At 41.0% G+C, this 17,952-nt stretch overlaps 1 protein-coding gene across 2 annotated transcripts in view; it reads left to right on the top strand.

The window, feature by feature from the left end:
- LOC109915642 (coiled-coil domain-containing protein 9-like) overlaps positions 1-17,952 on the top strand; it is an 84,294-nt gene that overhangs the window by 56,377 nt on the left and 9,965 nt on the right. Inside the window, exon 8 of one of the 2 annotated variants that reach the window (XM_048599774.1) lies at positions 10,336-11,131. In XM_048599774.1, coding sequence (XP_048455731.1) covers positions 10,336-11,131 — 796 coding nt within the window. Of the gene's footprint in view, positions 1-10,233; positions 11,132-17,952 lie in introns of both variants that reach the window. The other variant, XM_048599773.1, reaches the window with a different exon arrangement.

The following is a 17,952-nucleotide window of genomic DNA, read 5'->3' as shown; positions in this document are numbered from 1 at the left end:
GCCATTCAGTACGATCATGGCTGATCTGACATTCCTCATGTCCACTTTCCTGTCCTTTCCCCATACCCCTTCATTCCCTGACTGATTAAGAGTCTATCTACCTCAGCCTTGAGTATACACTATGACTCTGTTCCCACTGCTGTCTGTGGCAAGGAGTTCTAAAGACACTGAGCCCTCAGAGAGGAAATTCCTCCCCATATCAGTCTTAAGTTGGTGCCCCTTTGTTCTAACACTATCCCTCTGATCCTAGACTCTCTCCATGAGCGGAAACATCCTCTCAGCACTTACCTTTTCTCAAGTTCCATAAGAATCCTGTATATTTCAATAAGATCCACTCTCATTCTTCTAAACTCCTATTGCCTCACTTTAGACTTCTCTGTAGCTCTAAAAGTGGTTCCTGCAGATAAAGAGGTGCAGACTGAGTTCACGTATTGACACTAGTTAATTTATATGCCTGGTTTTTTTCATGTCTGATTTCTAACACAAAATTAGCGTATGCTATCTCTTTAACTGTTAATAGAACTATAGAAAGGAAGAAGAATGTGCAAAAAGTTGTGAACAAAGCAAAAGTAGCATTTGCCTAGGCCCCACTGGGTTCAAATAAGGTCCATATTGCCCAGCATGTCAATGTAAGGGTCAGGACTGCACTGTCTTTGGCCAGAAGTGCCAAGTGAATGCTCCATCTTGGTCTCCTGCGGTTTTCAACAAAGATTTTATTCACTCCATATAATCTCAAGGAATATCTGAAAACACTGGATATAACCAACATCATAGACTCTGTCACATTCAACTAGGAGTACTGAAATGTGCTCTAGAACTAGCTCTGCCCCTAGTTAAGGTGTTCCATTAAAGCTGCAACTGTGGCATACACCTGACAATGTGAAAAACTGCCTAGGTATCTCCTGTCTACAAAAACTAAGTCAGATTTAATCAAGTCAAATTTAATCCAGCCAGTTGCCACCCCATCACTGTACCCTCAGTCATCACCAAAGCATGGAAAATGCTGCCAATGGAGCCATCAAGCCGCAATTGCTCAACAACAACATGCTCGCCAATTGGATTCCAGCAGAGCCAGTCGGCTCCTGACCACATTCCATGTCTTGGTCCAACATGGACCAAAACGGCTGAACTCTAGAGATAAGCTGAGAGTGATTGGATTCATTCAGGAAGGTCCAACAACAACCAAGAAGTTTGACTTCATCCAGACAAAGCAGCGCAGTTGATTGGCACCACATCCACAGACATTCGCTCCCTGATGATACCACGTCTGCCCAAAATGCCCCAATGACTGGAGTTGACGAAAACAACTTCCTTTTTGAAGAAAATAAGTTGGTGAAATTCATGCAGAAGCAGTTAATGGAAAATTGTATTTGGGCAGTTCAGCTGCACATCTGCCTATGTCAGAGGAAGGTCAGCAATGCTAAGGGTGAAGCCTTGACACCTCTGTGAACAGGCTGAGGGGTCACCATGTCAGACCTGTCCTATGTTAGAACATTTGGAGAATTACGTCATGATGCTTTTTTTGTTGTTTTGATTAAATAGATAGCTAAGTTAAAATAATTTTGTTTCCTTTCTTTTGTGCCAACATAAATTGGAATAGTTTTGAAGTTGTATGCTTTTAAAAGTCAATTACTTGGCTTTTAATTAAGAACACAGCTTGTGTTTTTGATTGTCATGGTTTTACTATCTTTACCCACTGGCAAGGTAAATTTATTTACAAACTTATTGTTAATCAAAATCCAACTCTAGGAGATTCTAACTCATTATGGGAACTTGGTCTGAATTAGTAGCTATTAGACCTGGTCTTAAAACAATGTGTCCTCATTCCTTGGAGTTTTCAGATTACAAAAAACATTTCAATCAAATAAATCTGCTCTGCTCCCCAATACCATAGCAGAGACAACTTCTTGAAGTTAACCAATGATGGATAGAATTCCTTGTTTAAGAATGCTAGGAGTTTTTTTTTTGGATATTTGATCTTGAAGAATTAAGTGCAAGTCCACAGCTTTCATAAAAATAAATCAATATTTTAATTGAAATCAGTCCTGGATTAAATTTAGTAATAGCAGCAATATTAAAGAGTTTAGAATAGTTAAGATTGTCTGTTCACCTAGCAAAAATTCTTGGGAGAAACTATTCAGAAGTAAATTCACTTTAAAAATAAACGAAGTATTCAGATCTACTTAAAAATGACTTCAGAACATGCAAGCAAATATTACACAAAGATTATGCTCACAGTCCAAGTATAATTCCAAGCTTTTTGTTGTGTCAGAGATTTTTCAGGAATTCTATTCAAAAGACTTTAACTTTGTGTTCAAGGTATCTGATCCTTAACGAGCACTTACCTATGAAACTAGCTTTAAGGAAGTTCTGTGTTAGTTTGGAAAACACGTTCCTTTGTTCTGTTCCATCAGAGAGAATTCTTAAAGGGTCAAATAACATGTTTGTTTTTAAGCCTCTTGACTGAAGGTTCATGTTTGAGAGCCACCACCTGCACGGTTAAGTGCGAAGTTGGTTTTTGTTTCCCATTCAGCAAGGATTTAAATTCAGCATTAGTTTTTTTTAAATTTTTTTTTTACTAAATTCTTATTTTTAACACTTTGAATTCTTAACTTTTTGGTTAATTCCTCTACAGCACCGTAACTCCAACTACGTGTGTTTCAATAAGAGAATTGATTCAAGAATCCATGCATGATTGTCAACATGATGTGATATAACCATTAATTGCAATACTGTCTGGGAAATTGAAGCTTAAAGAAAGTGAGAATGGGAATTCAAGTTAATGCAAGTATACTTTTAACTTGCATAACAGTCAATTTGAGTGGTGTCAATAATTCTGCACCATTTCTCTGCTGACTTGGTCTTGCTAGTTATGCAAGCTGTTGATCAGTAATATTATAACAGGAGTAGTGTGAGCAACAAGGAGGAATTATAACATTAGAGCATAACATTTTCTAAATGCATTAAAATTTAGGAAATATTTCTTTTTAATCTGGTCAGGCAGTGGTAGATGCTGTCAAGAAACCATAGACGAGGTTGGGAACTAAACATCTCCAATTGGAGGTTAAAACAAAAGCCAAGTGTGGCTTTCTGAAAAGAGGTCTGCATCTTAAATCCCTAAGGTGATTATTGATCAATATTTAGGCAATTAATATTTAACCAGACCAGTTCTAACATTTCCCACTTAAAGAAAACTTGGTAATACTTCTTATGGTAATGAAAATGTAAAAATCAATGTACAAGCCTTTAAAGATTCAAACTATAATACAGGGTAGAAATTTCATACAAAACACCTTTAATTGCTGTTAATGCTGTATGTATTTTAGACTAGAAGAAAGCAGCTGCAATTAATCTGAAGTATTTTGATTGTAGTTATTAATATTTTTATTTTATCTATAAATCTCAAATGCAGTCCAACAAATATTATCTCTTGTGTGAACATGCATAAGAAGAGCAGAATAAGGAAAGTAAGGAGGGAATATGAGGCATGAATCTTTTAAACAAAAATGTCATGAAAGTTCGTAAAGGATTTTATAAGTATACCAGGAAAAAAAAACCTCTGCGTAGAGAGAATGATAATTTTTACTTGGGATCTTTAACATATTTCAATTCACAGAAGTAAGATGTATTGTAGAAGAGGTAAATCTAGAATTAATTAAATATGTAATGAGATGATATAATAAATGAAAGGGAAGTATTAATGAAGTTTGCAAAGCTAAATAAGGCTGAAGTGCTCAAACTGTCTTGATATGTTGGAGGTTCCAAAGCACTACCTAAGGACCTAGAAATTGCTGTGGTAATTCTGCAAATCATGCTGCACAGTTATGAAATAATGATAATATTACCCCACCGTCTTGACTGGTGAGAACAGGCACAGCATGGCCACCTTCCCAAAGCAGGTGAAGGTCTAGTTTGCATGTAAAAGTCACACCCGCCTGTGATGATCCCTTTGCATGGACAACCAGTATAGTGCATAGGTGGAGACAGAGTTGGCATTGGGTAAGAGGCAGTGTTGCAGTACTGTGGTGTCTTGTAGAATCATAAAATCGCACAGTACAGAAGAGGTCCTTCAGCCCATGCAGTCTGCACTGACAGAAAAAGAACTACACTACACTATTCCCACAATACCAGCACTTGGTCAGTAGCCTTAAATATAATATTTCAAGTGCTCATCCAACTACCCTTGCAGGCAATGCATTCCAGATTCCCAACACCCACTAGGTTAAAAAAAAGTCTTCAAATCCCTTCTGAACTTCCTGTCTTTCACCTTAAAATTATAGCCCCTTGTTATTTACCTTCAACTGAGGGGAATAGTTGCCTTCTCTGCTCCAAAAAAAAACACCCTGACCTTATCCAGCTTCTCTCCATAGCTAAACTGCTCTATCCATGGCAACATCCTGGTGGATCTCCTCTGCACCCCTTCCAGTGTAATCACATCCTTCCTATAGTGTGGAGCCCAGAACTGCACGCAGTGCTCCAGCTGTGGTCTAACTAGAGTCCATGAATTGCCTTAATGCTGCATATCCAGCCTGTACATGTGCTCGGAGTTAAAATTGACCAGTTTAACATCCATGAAAATCTCATAGAATCTAACAGCATGAAAGAAGATCATTCACCCTGTCATACCTGCGTCTGCTGTTTGAAAGAACTGTCCAGCATGCTCCCAGTTTTCTTGTCATACCTCTACAAATTAGTTCTCTTCAAACATGTCTCACCTTTTGAATTTTCCTGTGAATCTTATTTCACAACATTTTAGGCATTAAAGATCTCAATGACCCTCAGAGTGTGAAACAATTTCTCTTCATTTCTCTTTTGGCTCTTTGTCCAATTATTTTCAATTTCTAACTTCCAAGTTAACTGCAGCACATGTTCCTGCTCCGTTGGCCAGAGAAAATTGTTTCTTCCTATCAACCTGTGGAAAACCTTTCATTCTGGAGACCACATTAGGTTTCCCGTAAAAATTGCTGCTCTAAGGACAATTCTCACTTCCACAATCTTCCTGTATTACAGTACCCTCCTAGAGCTTTAATATCCTTCTTAAAGAATGGTGTTCAGAATCTTGCACAATATTCCAGCTGAGACCTAACCAGAGATTTATAAAGGCTTAGCATGACTTCCTCATTTCTGAATTCATTTTTATTTTCTGTTGAACTTTCTATTTTCTATTCATTTGTGGGATGTGGTTGTGCCTAGCTGGGCCCAGCGTTTATTGCCCATCCCTAGTTGCCTCTTGAGAAGGTGGTGGTGAGTTGCCTTCTTGAACCGCTGTAGTACACCTGCAATGGGTTGACCCACAATGCCATTAAGGAGGGAATTCTAAGATTTTGACCCAGCAACAGTGAAGGAACGGCGATATATTTCCAAGTCAGGATGGTGAGTGGCCTGGAGGGGAACTTGAAAGTGGTGTTGTTCCCATTTGTCTGCTGCCCCTGTCCTTCTAGATGGAAGTGGTTGTCGGTTTGGAAGGTGCTGTCTGAAGATCTTTGGTGAATTTCTGCATTACATCTTGTAGATAGTACACACTGCTGCTGCTGAGTGTCGGTGGTGGAGGGAGTGAATGCTTGTGGATGTGATGCCAATCAAGTGTGCTGCTTTGTCCTGGATGGTGTCAAGCTTCTTGAGAGTTGTTGGGGCTGCATTCATCCAGGCAAGTGGGAAGTATTCCATCACACTCCTGACTTGTGCCTTGTAGATGGTGGACAGACTTTGAAGAGTCAGGAGGTGAGTTACTTGCCTCGGTATTCCTAGCTTCTGACCTGCTCTTGTAGCCACTGTGTTTATGTGGTGACTTCAGTTGAGTTTCTGGGCAATGATAACCCCAAGTATGTTTGAGTGGGGGATCCAGTGATGAATCAGTTCATTTTCCCTGTTTATAAATCAGTCCATTAAGCTTTCTTAACTATCTTATCAACCTTCCCTGCCATCTTCAAAGATTTGTAAATATGCAACACCCCATTTAGGTTATTACTACTTTTACATTTGTTTCTTCCCAAGAGCATAATTTCACATTTATCCACGTTAAGTTGGCTGGAATTTTACCTGTGAAATCAGATGGTATTAGGGGAGGTGAGATTGGTGTGTGAGGGACATAAAATGTTTTGTGATGACATTAATTCCTAATGTCATTAAACTCAGTGCAACTTTGCAGGCAGCAAGCAAGTTGGAGAATCTGCTCAGTTTTAATAGCATTGGTCATTTTGTTGAATGTCAAGCGGCAACGGTTGGATTCCCATGTTGGATGGTCATTATCTGCCAGTTGTGTGGTGCACATATTACCTGTCATTTATTATCCCAAGGCTGAATGTTGTCCATGTTATGCTGCATTCAGACATGACTGCTTCGGTATCTGAGGAATTGTGAATATGACTGACCATTGTGTAATTGACAGTGAACTTGCTCTTACGTTGGAGGGAAAAGTGTTGAAGGTACTGAAGATATTGGACCTAGGACAATACTCTGAAAAACACTTTCAGTAATATTTTGGGTCTGAAATGATTGGCCTCCAATATCTCAACCACTGTCCCTCATGCTAGATGTAACTCCAACCAGCTTGAATGTATGACAAGCTTCCTTCCAAATTACCTGCTGCAGATGTTCCTATCCCAGCTGATATCCACAGAAGTAAGCATAACAGAATCCCATGTCTAACTGCCAGTTGTTTCTCAAACAAGGAGAACTTTGTGCATATTTGTATCTTCATTAGAAATGTCATAGAATCCCTACAGCGTGGAAGCAGGCCATTCAGCCCATCAATTCCACACCGATCCTCCGAAGAGCATCCTACCCTGACCCACCCCACTACCCTATCCCTATAAGCCTGCATTTCCAATGGCTAATTCATCTAGGCTGCACGTCCCCGGACACTATGGGCAATTTAGCGTGGCCAATCAACCTAACCTGCACATCTATCGACTGTGGGAGGAAACCGGAGCACCCAGAGGAAACCCACGTAGACATGGAGAGAATGCACAAACTCCACACAGACAGTCGAGGGTGGAATTGAACCCAGGTCCCTGGTGCTGTGAGGCAGCAGTGCTAACCACTGAGCCATCATGCCACCCCAGTGGGCAACAAAAATAGCTATAGCAACCTATTATTTGGAAAGTAGAATTCAGGACCAAAATTGTGGATTTAAATGCTTCCATCGACACAAACACATTTATTTTAAAAGGAAAAATGAGTCTTGGACAAAGGATCTCTAAACCGTGAAGTTTTTGAGGAATTGTTTTAGTGTTATGACCTTGGTTTATACACAGCTTATTTCTCCATACGGTTTTGTTAAGACTGATACTATAATGTCTTAATCACCAGTGACATTCAGGATGCTGGCATGATAACTGAAGGAAACCACGGTGACTTAATAAGTTGAATTGTATGAAACTTTCAGCTCCCACTGACTCACCCAGATCTGGTGCTTGTTCTTTTGTCAGATTCAGGTTGGACAAAACCTAAGGAAAGGGGTCACTCTCTAACTTTTCCTTCTGTCAAAAGCTTCAAAACTTTGATTTAACTTACATTTTCTACAACATCAAAGTTATCTCTCAATCTCAGACCCACCATCCTCGGAATCAGCCTCGTAAACCTTCGCTGCACTCCCTTGAGAGCAAGAGAAAAAGAGACCAAAATTGCACACAGTATTCCAAGTGTGGCCTCACCAAGGCCCTGTACAGCTGCAACAACACATCCGTGCTCCTGTACTCAAAACCTCGCACAATGAAGGCCAACGTACCATTTGTCTTCTTTACCACCTGCACCTGCATGCTTACCTTCAGCGACTGGTGCACAAGAATGCCCAGGTCTCACTGCACACTCCCCTCTCCCAATTTACAGCCATTCAGATAGTAATCTGCCTTCTTGTTTTTGTTTCTGAAGCAAATAACCTCACATTTATCCAAATTATACTGCATCTGCCATTGATTTATCCACTTACCCAACCTGTCGAGATCATGGTGAAGAATCTCTGCATCCTTGTCACAGTTCCCCCTTCCACCCAACTTGGTATCATCTGCAAACTGTTCCCTCATCCAAATTATTAATATATATTGTGAATAGCTGGGGTCTCAGCACCAATCCCTGTGGTACTCCACTAGTTACTGCCTACCAATTTGAAAAGGACCCATTAATTCCTCTTTGTTTCCTCTCTGCCAACCAGTTTCCTATCCATCTCAATACAATTCCCCCAGTCCCATGCACTTTAATCTTGCACATTAATCTCTTATGTGTCATATTGTCAAACACTTTCTGAAAGTTCAAATGGACTACATGGACTGGCTCCCCCTTGTCAACTCTACTTGTTAGATCTTCATAGAATTCGAACAGATTTGTCAAACATGATTTCCCCTTCATAAATCCATGCTGACTCTGTCTGATCCTGGCACTGCTTTCTAAATGCTCTGCTATAAAATCCTTGACAGTGGATTTGAGAAATTTCCACACTTTTGATGTTAGGCTCACCAGTCTATAATTCCCTGTTTTCCCTCTACCTCCCTTTTTGAATATTGGAGTGATATTAGCTACCCTCCAATCTGCAGGGACTGTTCCAGAGTCTTTAGAATCCTGGAAGATGACCACCAATGCATCCATTATTTCTAGAGCCCCTTCCTTAAGTTCTCTGGGATGTAGATTATCAGGCCCTGGGGATTTATCAGCCTTCAATCCCAACAATTTTCCAGCACCATTTCTCTACTAATATTGATCTCCCTCGCTTCTTCCCTCTCACTAAATCTTGCATTCTCCAACATTTCTGGCATCTGATTTGTGTCCTCTTTGGTGAAGACAGAACCAAAGTATGTATTCAGTTCCTCACCCATTTCTTTGTCCCCTATTATACATTCCCCTGTTTCTGTCTGTAGGGGACCTACTTTTGTCTTTACCAATCTCTTTCTCTTCAAGCACCTATGGAAATTCTTAGCATAAATCTTTATGTCCCCTGCAAGCTTACTTTCGTATTGTATTTTACCCTTCTTAATCAACCTCTTGGTCCTTCTTTGCTGAATTCTAAATTGCTCCCAATCCTCAGATTTATTATTTTTCTTGGCCAATCTGTATGCTTCTTCCTTGGATCAGATACTATCTCTTATATCCTTTGTAAGCCATGGGTTGGCCCTCTTACCCATTTTGCTTTTGCGACAGACAGGAATAAACAGATGTTGCAGATCTCCTATGCGTTCCTTGAATGTTTGCCGTTGCCTATCCACTGTCGTCCCTTTAACTAATTGCCAATCTATCAAGGCCAACTCATGCCTCATATCCTTGTAGTTTCCTTGATTAAGGTTCAGCACCCTGGTCTCTGAATCAACAACCTCAGTCTCCTCTTGATTAAAAAACGGCTATCATGTTATGGTATCCCTTCCCCAAGGGGTCTTGCACGGCTAGATTGGCAATGATTCCCTTCTCAATACACAGCACCCAGTGTAAGATTTTTCGCTCTCTAGTTGTTCCATACATATTGGTCAAGAAAACCTTCCTGTATACACTCCAGGAATTCCTCCTCTATGGCATTGTGGCTAATTTGATTTGTCTAATCTATGTGCAGATTAAATTCACCCATGATCACTGATATTCCCTTATCATATGCATCTCTAATTTCCTGTTTAATGCCATTCTTGCCATCACCACTGCAGCTTGGGGATCTATATATGTCACCTACTAATGTTTTTTTGCACCTTGGTGTTTGTCAACTCTACCCACACAGACTCGACATTGTCAGAGCTAATATTGTTTCTCACTATTGTGTTAATTTCCTCTTTCACCAGCAATGCCGCTCTGCCACCTTTTCTTTTTTTCCTGTCCTTCCTAAACACTGAATACCTTGGGACATTCAGTCCCCATCCCTGGTCACCCTGCAGCCATGTTTCTGTAATCCAACTTTATCATACTCGTTTACATCTATCTGCACGATTGGTTCATCCACTTTATTGCAGATGCACCATGCATTAAGACACAAAGCCTTTAAGCTTGTCCATCTAACAGTGTTTGTCGTCCCCTTATTTTTCTCAATAGCCCTGTTTGAATCTTGTCCTTGATTTCTCAGCCTATTACTTTTCTTATTCCCTTTTCTAGCTGCCGCCTTCGCTAATTCTTTACATAGGTTTCCATCCCCCTGGCATATTAGTTTAAACCCTCCCCAACCCTCTAGCAAACACCAAAGTGTGTTATTGATATTGGTGAACGTGAATATGTTAACAGTGGTCTAGTCCTAATGTTAGTTTATTTCTGTGCTCTTGTTTAAAGAGGGTGGAGACAGTCACAGAAGAACATACGAAGCAAAAGGTAAATGAAGATGAAGAGTTGAGGAAGAATGCTGACTTAGATGTGGTCATGTTTGATTGGCAGGAGGTTGAAGAAGGCACTGATGACTGCATGAATGGGGAGTGGGAAACTATTGAGACACGTGACTCCCAGACAAGCTCCGTCAATTGCAAAGCTGATCCTGGAGCTCCGGTGGATGCTGAAGGGACTGTAAACAAGCCAAAACCTTGCAGCAGTAAGTTGGGTAATCTACCACTGGCCGAAGAGTTGATGCAGATCAAGCCTATATTGCACCATAATGTTTCAGGCAAAAACGATTCTGATTTCCTCTCAGAAAGTGGAATTTCAGGTCATGCTGTTCTGACAGGGAATGACATGCAGGACCTTGAAGAAACGGGAAATGTGTTAAAATATTGTTCCTCCTCAGACTCTAGTAAGAAGTCAGTATTGGTTGCCTCTGATGCGATAGCAGACCAACTCAGTACTACAGAGGATCATTTACCATTAAAAGACAGAAATCCACTTGGACTTGAGTTGTCTGGTTGTCCTAACTGTCTGGATGGTAATGCTGTAGTTCTGGAGAAAAATATATTAATTGCTGTTTGTGATGAAGAAAAGAAGAGATGTTCTTCTGCAGCTGGTATTATAACCAAAGGTTTGGCAGTGAGTGTGAAATTGCAGGATCAGCCTGCAGAGGAAGTTGCTGGGAAATTGCAACCAGCTCTGATAGCAGATCGTGCAGAAACTTTGCAGGATCACCAAGATACCAGTTTCCCTACTTCCAGTGTTGGAATTGTTTCTTCTGTGCATCATCCAGAGAAGTATCAAGAGGAACTGTCCAAAGGAAACGTAACTGACATTGATTGTAAGGAAATTAAAGGTATGCTCTTTTTAACATTTTGAACCATCGTAAGACTATTCATTGCAATATCTTGACTTTACTCTCTAAATTTTCATCTGCAAAGGTGCTCTGTTTATCCTAAACATTATACTGCATTTGTTTTAGCAAGAAACAATGTGTTTTGGTCATTAGTATTTATTGAAACACTTCGCTGTTTTACCTGAGTGAAACTTGGAACAGTTTGTAAAGCTCATAATTTCACTTGTTAGGCCAGTTGCACAGGCAATTAAACATATTGGAATAGATTTTTGGCTTTGGGCATAATCAGGAAACTAAACACAAATTACACTTGAAATTTCTGTTTTCCTAGGAACTATGATCAAGTTTCTGCCCAAACTCATTTGCTTAATCTCAAATGTTAAATTTTCTGTAAAGTAGAGCAATCTGCTCATGAATTAGGAGGTATTTGTATTTTTTTAATCTTTGCTTTAAAAAATGAGTAGAGACAGAGGCCAACCACCTGTGGGAGGGCAGCCCAGAGTTCAGTGAGGTGACACCAGAGGAGTGGAAGATAATCGAGCTTTCTTGGCCCTGAGGGTGGCAGGAGAAAACCAACCAATCTTATCTGGTACGTCTGGAGGTGGTGAAGCGCATAAGCACCTACAATGTTGTGAGAATAAATCTGGATGTAGTGCTCAAAGAGATTTCAGTGACCTCCAGGTCTGCAGACATGCTGACTGATTAACCTGTGGGAGAAGGACACGCCTGAACAGGGAAGAAATGTGTGCCCCAGATGATTATTGACCCCTGAGCAAATCTGAAAGCCCTTGTGCTACTGAGGTGATGATAGCATTGGTAACTGAAGCATCACATTTCACTGGGCCACTGCAATTGTTGAGGGTGACCAGCATAGCCCTAGTTTGCCCTTGCAGAAGAACAAACAATGCCAGAAGAAGGTGCTCAGAGGTGGTCTTGTGTCCCAGTTTGCCAATCCTAGTAGAATGGGGGAGGAAGCAGTGACACCGTGAGGGAGATGTCACATAAAGAAGAGGGTAATTGAGAAGTGGAAAACCCATTTGGAGAGGTTGAGCAGCTATTGAATTGACCAGATAAAGGGAATGGAATGCATTCCTCCTATACAACAACATGGCAAAAACTTCAGCTGAATTGGGAGACCTCTGCTGTGTGGAGATATCTGTGGTCAGAGGCAAGTTATCATGATCTTCTTTCATTTCCCTCATGCCCAGTTGTAGAGGGGAAAGGTGCCCCTACTGCAGCAACGTCACCAGAGTCTTCTCAGGAAATGAAAGCCACACAGCTAGCACCATTTGAGCACACCCTGCAACACTGCAAGTAGATTCCTTTTAGTGTTACCTCGTATACAATGAGAAGGGTGTGCAGGATGAAGAACCATCTGAGTTGAGAGAGACAGAGACAGCTTCCTCGGGTGGGATGGAAGAATACTGACAGCCATACCCAGCAGATGTAGATTTAGAGTGTCTGGAATCACAAGAAGGGTTGCTCTGCTTGAAAAAACAGCATGTGCCAAATATTGAGAGTTGCTTGAAGCAATGTGAAGTCATGGGCCAAGAAAGTAAGAGTCCCTGTAACTTAGGTGCAATGCCATTGCTTAGGGATTTGAAGACAGCAGCACCTCTGTTGAAGGACTTGTCAATTTCACTGAGAGCCACATGTAGCATCACTGTGAGCAGTGCATTGACATGCATAGAATGCATGCTACTTGCTATAGCACAAAGGTGCTTTGAATAAATGCCAGTTCCACCCCAGCTGATGGGTCCCCCAAGTGATCCACAGCGCTATCGAAAGGATGAGGTAACCACCCCTCACTGGGTGCAGTCATCATTTTTGGCTTTCTTGACTCCACTGACTGACAAGCCATCTGTGTAGCGGAGGCATGTGATTGAAGCTACACTGTGTTGACAATGGTGCAGCAACCTTTGGAGTTACCCACAATTACACCTCCATGTTAAAGACATTCACCATCACGGCTGCAGGCTGATAGACACATACATGCTGCCTCCTCCTCATTCAGGGAAACAAGGGGAGCACGATGTAAGAGTGACCAAGAGCAAAGGCCAGTACACCATTCATTTCATTGAGTGGTTGTCTTTGGTAACTTCAATTTTTCTCTCATGTGAATTGTGAATTGTCAATTTGTAATTACCCTAAGTGACCTTAGGGTCATCACCATGCATTGTTTATAGGAATGCAAAGTTATGAACTTATGAGTTAGGCAGGAGTAGGCCATTTGTCCCCTTGAGCTTGCTCCACCTTTCAGTGCAATCATGGCTAATCTGGTTGTAAGCTCAAATCTACATTCCTACATATTCCTGATCACCTTTCACCCTCTTACTTACCAAGAATCTATCTTCCTCTGCCTGAAAAGTATTCACACACTCTGCTTCCATTGCCTTTGGGAAAGGGAAATTCTAATGTTTCTCACCCCTCTGAGAGAGAGAATTCTCATGTTTACCTCAGAAAGATGACTCCTTATTTTGTCACAGTGACTCTTAGTTTTAGATTCTCCCTCAAGAGGAAACATCCTTTCCACATTCACTCAGTCAAGACTCCTGAAGATCTCTTTTGTTTCAATCAACTCACATTGTACTCTTTTAAACTTCTGCAGGTACAAGTCTAACCTGCATAACCTTACCTCGTAAAACATGCACACATTCGACAGGTATCAATTTAGTAACCCTTCATTGAACTGTTTCAAACACATCTACATCCTTGCTTAAATAAGGTGACCAGTATTGTACACAGTAATACAGACGTGGTCACACCAGTGCCCTGTTTAACCAAAGCATAACATCCTATGTGACTCATTGTCATACTTTGTAATGATGCATTGAAGCATTTCAGTTTGTTTTACTACAGTAAAAGTACTAAATAAAAGTAAATTGTTGAGTTAAGTTATATGCAACTGATGGACATAACTAGGTTTAATCTCTATTCCTAAGGATGGACTGAAACTGTGCTTGTTGAGTTTAGCGCTGCATGTTTACTGTGTAGTTCTAGTAAATAATGTTTAGAAAAGAGTTTAAAGAGTTCACCACCTGACTGTAGTTTATAACTTCTTGCAGTTCTCCATATTTATGCAGTCACAGAAACAGAAAATGCAGGATTCAATAAGCCCGGAGGCATCTCTGAGGAGGGAACATTTCACCTTGACTGCATTTCATTACATATCTCTAAACATCTTATTCTTTCACAGGCTCAGGGGTGTTTCCGGCTAATCCAGCATTTATTGCCAATCCTAATTTCCCTGGAGAAGGTAGTGGCGAGCTGCCTTCTTGAACCACTGCTGTGCTTGGGATGAGGTAGACCCACAAAGCTATTAGTGATGGAGATCCAGGACATTGACCTTGCGACTCTTAAGGAATAGTGATATAATTTCAAGTTAGATATGCTTGGAAGGGGACTTGCAGTTGGTGGTGTTCCCACCTGTCTGCTGCCCTTGACCTTCTAGTTTGTAGAGGTGGTGGATTTGGATGGTGCTGTCAGTGCAGTTTTAGTGAGTAACTGCAGTGCATTTTTGGATGGTATACACTGCTTCTACTGAGTGTTGGTGATGGAGGGAGTGAATGTTGAAGGTGGACTGCAAATCATGTAGGCTGCTTTGTCCTGAATGGTGTCAAGCTTCTTGAGTGTTGTGGGAGTGCGCTCTTACAGGCAAGTGAGGAGTATTCCATCACACTCCTGACTTGTGCCTTTCAGAGGATGGATTGTCTTTGGGCTGTCAGGAAGTGAATTACTAGCCTCTGACCAGCTCTTGCAGCCACAAATGAAACCCTGCACAGGTTAGTTACCCCTTTCTGTCTTAGGTGACTGAAAGCACAAATTGCCTGGATTTGAACCCTCTACAAAGACCTGTGTCCAATACCTTAGACTTCACAGCCATAGACATTTCTCCATCATAAGTGAGTTAGCATTACTAAATATCTTTTAATGTAAAAATGCTTATGCTTCAGCTTCACACATCTTCATCCTCTCTGCCTTCTCACACACAGCCCTCTCAGCTACCCTTCTGAAATGCCCTCCTTTTGCTGAAATAAAAATATCATCTCCATGGAAATAATGTTACTCCATGGAGGATCAGACCAGGCAGGCCACTGAGTGCATGTTGGCCCCAGGCTAATGGCTACTTCTGCCCCTACCCTCTCAGACAGAGCCACATGCACTATTGCCTGCCTCAGAAAGTGAGTCTGAGCCTACATGGGTGCAGGTGAGATCGATTTTGCCAGGGCACTTATGGGTTCCAAAACCTGGAGGATGTTAACCACAGTTACCTCAACTGTCAGAGCAAGGGAATAAGCAACCTGCCTCGTACTGCAGCCTCAGCGCTGTAGTGTAGAGGAGTAACAGGAAGTGGATGAGAAGAATGGATTAGTTTGCAAGAGGATTATTATTGCTTATACCAACGTTAATGGGATTGTAATGATACCTACTTCAAAGAATTACAGACTTAATTGGATCTGCTCATTGTCATAGCCTCTGTTATTTTGTTGCATCATTCACTCTGAACAGTATGCTTCAGGCGAGTGATATAACCAGTTAATGAAGAAGAAAGAATATGAATGTAATGATTGGCTGGTTGACTATAGGAATGAAGTTTAGGGCCTCAGAATTTCAGATGGCACTGTTAGGTGACCTCATGTACACAAAAAAAGTAAGTAAAGTATCTGGATGAGGTAGAAGCTTCTTTAGCAGTGGCGTTGTAGCTGTAGGCTGTGGCCACATCTGACACTCCCTCTTTGGAGGACAATGCCCCTCGTTCAACTCCTCTGCGCCACTGCTGTCCGAAGTGAAATGTTGTGAAAGGCCCAGAAGAGCACAACAGCCCTAGAGACCTTAGAAGCTGTATAAAGGATCTCCCATGATTCATCTGGTCTCCCGGGTACCAACTGTCAGAGCTTGTAAAGCGGAGTGAAAGTCCAGGAGATGAGATTGCTACAGAATGAATGAGCTATGACAGCTCCCCAGCTAACTAGTACAGGCATACATGATCCATGTTTAGTGGTCAAAAAAACTAGCTGACCACAGACATTAGTGGAATCCGTTGAAATTCATGCAATGTCTCCAGAAGGCCTATTGAAGGAGCTGGAGGTAAAGAAGTTCAGGACTCTGTGGACCTTAGTGGTTGTTGACAACTCGTGTTCCACCTGGTCCTCTTGAACTGAGAACTTTGTCCAGAATGTTGTGTATTGCTGAGTCATGTTAAAGAAGCTCACCCTCAGTATGCAGATCCTGTGCAAGGATAATTCTTCCTTTTTGCTGGAACTGTCTGCCCTGCAGAGTAGAGGCGGTGTAGAGGGCACTATGGTGAGCAGAGGTTTATTGATTTCAGTCTTGTCAGCATATTAATTTTGTTACACGATCACTCGCCCTGATGACCATGGCAACGGGCATTTTAATCACCAACTCACCAAAAAACTCACCCAGAGCAAATCGAATTGTTGCTGGCTTCTTGCTGGCCAGTTTCATCATCTTAATGTATAGTAGTGGCCATTTTGGACAAATGATTGTAAAAGCTGTGCTCAACATCAAATAAACTTTAATTCAGTGTAACAATCTGTAAAATTCCTTGATGTTTAGTTCTGGTATGACCACTGTAGCCTATTTTGAATTAGTAGCACAAGAGAAAACCTTCTGTCATGTTTTGACTCCTTTTAAGTGAGGTCTGAAAGTTTAGTACCATGTGTCATAATTTTAAAATGATCTTTGCCCTTGGGAAACAATTAGTTTGAAAACCAACCTCCAGTTTGACAATTTTAAATTCAAGTCATTGCAAAATCAGAGACCTATAAATTGAGACAGTGTGTTTATTTAACATATTTGCTCACTAAAAACCATTGCAGAGAAGGGACATATGTGCATATATACAAGGAAGAACATGGTGTATTATTTCCAAGAAGTTAATTTACTTTTCTCATAGCTTTTTAATAAATTTATTAGCCATATTATCATGGTGAATGATCTAGTATTAGTCAGGTTCCATGGGAGGATTTGCACCCAGATTATTTTACCCCCTTGATAACGTAAAGTACTTTCTGATGATTTCAATAGTTTAACTACAAGAAAGAGTAGATTTTGCTTTTGGCATGCATGGATGGACAAAGGCTATTATATCTGAGAGATTTCATTTTTTTCTGTTTGGATAACAGCAATGATGCATTTTTTTGACCATCCCTGATTGTTCTAAAAAGACACTATTGGGCTTTGTGCTCGAGTACTTCATTTGAATTGAGTAGCTTGCTAGGTCAACACAAAGTCGTCTGTACGGTGTGGCGCTGGGGTAACATGGGTCAGACTAGGTAGGATTGGTCGGTTTCTTTTCCTGCTGCACAATAATTAACTTAATGGCTTTTATTTTCCCTTTCATTGATTCATCATGGAATAGTTACAGCAAAGAAAAATGCATTTGGTCTCTGCCTACATTCTGTAAGCTCCACCCAGCTAGCCCCAGCCCTGCTTTTTACCCAGTAATCCTACTAATATTTTTCTGTTCAGGTAACTATCCATTTTCCTTTTGAAAGCTATGATTAAACCTGCCTTCATCACACTCTCAAGCACTGCATTTCAGATCTTAACTTTTCTACACGGCAAATAGTTAACCTCATAATGCTTTTGCTTTTGTCAGTTCTCCTTCCTTCAACGGAAACTGTTTTTTCCTATCTACTTGTCTGAACCTCTCCATAATTCTGAACATCATAACCAAATTGCCTCTCAACTCAAAACAGCTCAAGCTTCACAAAACTATCCTGCACTGTAGCAAAAACAAAGTTGCTGGAAAAGCTCAGCAGGTCTGGCAGCATCTGTGAAGGAGAAAACAGAGTTAA

This window comes from Rhincodon typus, chromosome 8 (assembly GCF_021869965.1).
Source record: "Rhincodon typus isolate 14 chromosome 8, sRhiTyp1.1, whole genome shotgun sequence".
NCBI lineage: Eukaryota > Metazoa > Chordata > Chondrichthyes > Orectolobiformes > Rhincodontidae > Rhincodon > Rhincodon typus.
The sequence above is the reverse complement of the archived record's forward strand: the minus strand, read 5'-3'. Positions and strand labels throughout refer to the sequence as shown.